The sequence below is a fragment of the Nothoprocta perdicaria genome, unplaced genomic scaffold (genome assembly GCF_003342845.1).
Source record: "Nothoprocta perdicaria isolate Ctin4 unplaced genomic scaffold, notPer1 scaffold_565, whole genome shotgun sequence".
Classification (NCBI taxonomy): Eukaryota; Metazoa; Chordata; class Aves; order Tinamiformes; family Tinamidae; genus Nothoprocta; species Nothoprocta perdicaria.
The window spans coordinates 53,045-57,665 of NW_020455827.1; the positions used below are offsets into that span (position 1 = coordinate 53,045).

Below are 4,621 nucleotides of genomic sequence, written 5' to 3' on the forward strand. Positions count from 1 at the left end.
CAATTCCCTTCAGTTCTCCCCAGTTTCCACAAACTCCCTCTATTTCCCCTGAATTCCCTCAATCCCCCCCAATTCCCTTCAGTTCTCCCCAGTTTCCACAAACTCCCTCTAATTCCCCTCAATTTCCTCAATCCCCCCCAATTCCCTTCAGTTCTCCCCAGTTTCCACAAACTCCCTCTAATTCCCCTCAATTCCCTCAACTCCCCCTAATTCCTCATGGTTTTCCTCCAGTTCCCCTCAGTTCTCCCAAGTTTCCCCCCTGCTCCTCATAATTCCCCTCAGTTCCCCCCATCCTCTCAATTTCCCCCCAATTCTCCCCAGTTTCCCTCAATTTCCCTTGAATTCCCCCAAATCCCCTCCAATCCCTCCCAATTTCCCCCAATTGCTCCTTCATTCCTCTGTTTCCTCCATTTCCCCCCAGTTTTCCCACCACAGGTGGGCCCCCCGAGCCCCCATTCGGGATCGTTTTCCCAACAGCTGACATCCACTCATTTTTCCACACTTTTCCTCCACTTTTCCACCCTTTTCCTCCACCAAACCCCGTTCCCGACAGCGTTTGCGACCTTCCCCCGGGGTCATGGTTAATTTTTGATCGGGGCCATTGGGTCACGGAGCTCCGCGGCTGCGCTAAAATCCGCAGGGAATAAAATACATCCGGCGGCTTCCGTGGCCGGAGACGAACTCTGCCCCGGGGGCAATTCCCATTGGGGGCGATTCCTATGGGGCTGCCTCTCACGGGGGCGCGTGATTCCCAYGGGGAGCAGTTGGATTCCCACGGGAGGGGATTCCCGTGGAGGCAATTCCCTTGGGGACCATTCCTGGGGAGCAGCTTCCCACTGAGGGGCGGGTGCTTCCCATCGGGGTAATCCCTGCCGGGTGCCATTCCCAAGGGCTCTGCCTCCCGCTGAAGCGATCCCTAGGCCCTCTATCCCCACGGGACCCATTTCCACAGGGCGAGGCGGGTCAAATCCCCCGGGACACGATTCCCACAAGGGCGAATCCCGTGGCGGGAGCGGTGCAGAGGGAGAAGCTCCCCCCGGAGCGATGCCCAGAGCGGGTGGCGCATCCCGTGGGCGGGCGGCAATTCCCGCGAATCCTATGGGAAGGCGCATGGGATGTGCCCCRCATCGCGCTCCCCCCACGGCCAGGCATCCACTACGTGGGGCAGATGGCGGAGGGCTCGGCCACGCGCTTCCTGCTGGACCAGCTCACGGAGGGGCAGCTGCAGTGGGCGCCGCTGCCCGCCGCCTTCGACGCCGTGGTGCTGGGCGAGCCGGGCGCCGGGCGCACCGTGCGCCTCCACGCCGGCGCCCGCCGCTACTTCGACGCCCTCAAGCAGCAGTTCCCGCGCGAGGCCGCCGCCATCGACGCCTTCCGGAGCCTCCTGAAGGTATCCCGGGTGGAATCCGCGGGAAAATGCCCGCTTCGGGGTGTAGCCTCCCCGCGGGGATTTATTGTCACCCGGGGCGTGCARCGCTGGGGATCCCGCGGCACCGGGATGCTCCTGCATCCRTGGGGTGCCCCGCGAGCACYGGGATGCTCCCGCGTGCACAGGGTGCCCTGCGAGCGCCGGGATGCTCCCGCATGTGTGGGGTGCCCTGCAAGCACCAGGATGCTTCCACATTCATGGGACGCAGCGAGAGCGCCGCGATGCTCCCGCATCTGTGGGGCGCCTCCAAGCGCCGGGATGTTCCCGCATCTATGGGGCGCCCCGCGAGCACCGGGATGCTCCCGCATCCGTGGGGCACCTCTGAGTGCCTTGATGCTCCGGCATCCGTGAGGCGCCCCCGAGGCCGGGATGCTCCCGCGTCCCTGGGGCGCCCCACGAGTGCCGGGATGTTCCCACATCCATGGGGCGCCCTGTGAACACCAGGGTGCTCCCGCATCCGTGGGGCACCCCATGAGCGCCGCGATGCTCCCGCATCCGTGGGGCGCCCCCGAGGCCGGGATGCTCCCACGTCCATGGGGCACCCCGCGAGCACCGTGATGCTCCCGCATCCATGGGGCGCCCCAGAGGCCGGGATGCTCCCACATCCATGGGGCGCCCCGCGAGCACCGTGATGCTCCCGCATCCATGGGGCGCCTCTGAGCGCCGTGATGCTCCCGCATCCATGGGGCGCCCCCGAGGCTGGCATGCTCCCGCATCCGCGGGGCACCCCATGGGCACCACGATGCTCCCACGTCCCCGGGGCACCCCCAAGCGCTGCGTGCCCCCCTCTTTGCAGAGCATAGGCCGGGGGACGGTGCTGCTGATTGTGCTGAAGCTGCTGCCGCTGCCGCTCGCCCGCTGGCTCTGCCGCTCGGGGCTCCTGAGCCGCCTGAGCTCCTTCTGCCGCCTGGCAGCGCGGAGCCTGCAGGAGGTCACGGAGGAGCTCACGGCCGACGCCGACCTCCGCGCCGTGCTCAGCTACATCTTCCCCACCTACGGTAGGGCGGCCCCGGCCGGCGCGGGGCGCCCGGTGCCGCCGCGGGAGCCGGGATCGCCCCCCGGAGCATCCCGCATTAGCGGCCGGCGATCGGCTTAGGCGGGGGACAAGCTGGACCCGGCTAATCCGGAGCTTCGCCCTTTCGCCCTCCGACTTCTTCCCCGGCAGGAGGAAGCGGTGCCAGGGGCTTTGCAATGGGAAGGGGAGCCTTGGAAAGGGGATTTGGGGCTGGAGAGAGGGCTGGAGTGTCTGGGGCTTTCGATGGGAATGGGAGCCTTGGAAAGGGGATTTGGGGCTGCAAGAGGGCTGGAGTGCCAGGGGCTCTTGATGGGAAGGGGAGCCTGGGAAAGGGGATTTGGGGTTGGAGAGAGGAATGAAGTGCTAGGGCTCTTGATGGGAATGGGAGCCTTGGAAAGGGGATTTGGGGTTGGAGAGAGGAATGAAGTGCTAGGGCTCTTGATGGGAATGGGAGCCTTGGAAAGGGGATTTGGGGTTGGAGAGAGGGCTGGAGTGCCACAGGCTTTGCAATGGGAAGGGGAGCCTGGGAAAGGGGATTTGGGCTGCAAGAGGGCTGGAGTGCCAGGGCTCTTGATGGGAATGGGAGCCTTGGAAATGGGATTTGGGGCTGCAAGAGGGCTGGAGTGCCAGGGCTCTTGATGGGAATGGGAGCCAATCCCGCGGGGCTGAAAGCGTCTCCCGGGGGCGGCTCCCGCAGGAGCGGTGCCATCCGAGTGCAGCTTCTCCATGCACGGCATCCTGGTCACCCACTTCCTGGGGGGCGCCTGGTACCCGCGGGGGGGCGCGGGYGAAATCGCCTTCCACACGATCGGCGTGATCCAGCGCGCGGGCGGCGACGTCCTCGGCCGGGCGCCCGTGAGCCGCATCCTGCTCGACGGCCAGGGCCGCGCGTGCGGTGAGTCCCGGCGCATCCCGGCGCATCCCGGCGGAGCGGCCCTGGGATTCGCTCCCCATCCGTGTGCTCGTCCCGCCGCAGGGGTGGCCGTGAAGAAGGGGAAGGAGGAGGTGAACGTCTACGCGCCCGTGGTCATTTCGGATGCCGGGATCTTCAACACCTACGAGCGGCTGCTGCCGGCGGAGGCGCGGGCGCTGCCGGGTACCGTGAATCCCCCTCCGTGCCCACATCCGCAAAGGCGACAGGCTGGTGCCRGCAAAACCTCCCAGGGGAAAGCCTGAGCTCGGGCAGGAAAAGGGAGGGAATCCGAAAATTACCCCCTCGGGTTGGGAAGAGGATGTTTCGGGGTGGGAAATCCCGGTGCATCCTGATGCACACCGAAGGATGCGCTTGGATCAATGCAAGGAGATCACAGGGTTTSGGGAGCCGAATCGCTCTTAGGAGCTGGGAAAGCAGGACTTGAGCTGGAAGGTGCCGCTGCTCCGTGGCTGGGAATTATCCGATTCCCGGCTCCTCCCGCAGAGATCCAGGCGCAGCTGCAGCTCGTGAAGCACGGCGAGGCCGGCTTCTCCGTCTTCGTGGGGCTCAAYGGCTCCAAGGAGGAGCTGGGCCTCGAATCCACCAATTATTTCGTCTACCGGGGAAATGACCTGGATCAACAGTAAGGAAAACTCCGGGTGTCCGGGCCGGGCGGCGGGAGCCGGCAGCTCCGGCACTCCGTCTTCCATGTGTTCCCGCAGGATGAGGCGCTACCTGGCATCATCCAGGGAGGAGGCTGCGGAGAACATCCCCTTCCTCTTCATCACCTGCCCGTCATCCAAGGATCCCACCTGGGACATGAGGCATCCCGGTAAAGCTCCGGCTGGCTCCGAGGGCGCTGCTTAGCCGAGCAGGGCGCGTCAGGCAAATCCCCCCGGGATTTGCGGATATGGGGGAATGGACGCGGAGGGAATTGGTGCCTGTYGCGGCAGGCAAAGCCACCTTGGCCGTCGTGACGTTCGCCAACTACGAGTGGTTCGAGGAGTGGAAGGACGAGCCGGTGCAGAAGCGCGGGGAGGACTACGAGGATGCCAAGCGGGCCTTCGTGGACACCATCATGAGGACCGTCTACAAGCTCTACCCCAGCATCGAGGGCCGGGTGAGCAAAGGCAGCCGCGGGGACACCCTGGGATGACGCCCGGGTGCCGGGACCCTGCTCTGGGACCACAGCGGGGTCCCGCCGTCCCAGGGCGATGAGCACGTCTCTGGAAAGCACCCTGGGACGAGGTGCAGGTCCAAGAGA

The 4,621-nt window shown here is 65.5% G+C and overlaps 1 protein-coding gene across 1 annotated transcript in view; it reads left to right on the forward strand.

Moving 5' to 3' along the window:
• LOC112955431 (all-trans-retinol 13,14-reductase-like) overlaps positions 1 to 4,621 on the forward strand; it is an 8,027-nt gene that overhangs the window by 1,126 nt on the left and 2,280 nt on the right. Inside the window, exons 2-9 of the mRNA XM_026048734.1 lie at positions 587 to 694; positions 1,149 to 1,390; positions 2,226 to 2,427; positions 3,142 to 3,339; positions 3,421 to 3,540; positions 3,862 to 4,000; positions 4,080 to 4,189; positions 4,311 to 4,477. Of these exons, the coding sequence (XP_025904519.1) occupies positions 587 to 694; positions 1,149 to 1,390; positions 2,226 to 2,427; positions 3,142 to 3,339; positions 3,421 to 3,540; positions 3,862 to 4,000; positions 4,080 to 4,189; positions 4,311 to 4,477 (1,286 nt within the window). The remainder of the gene's footprint in view (positions 1 to 586; positions 695 to 1,148; positions 1,391 to 2,225; positions 2,428 to 3,141; positions 3,340 to 3,420; positions 3,541 to 3,861; positions 4,001 to 4,079; positions 4,190 to 4,310; positions 4,478 to 4,621) is intronic.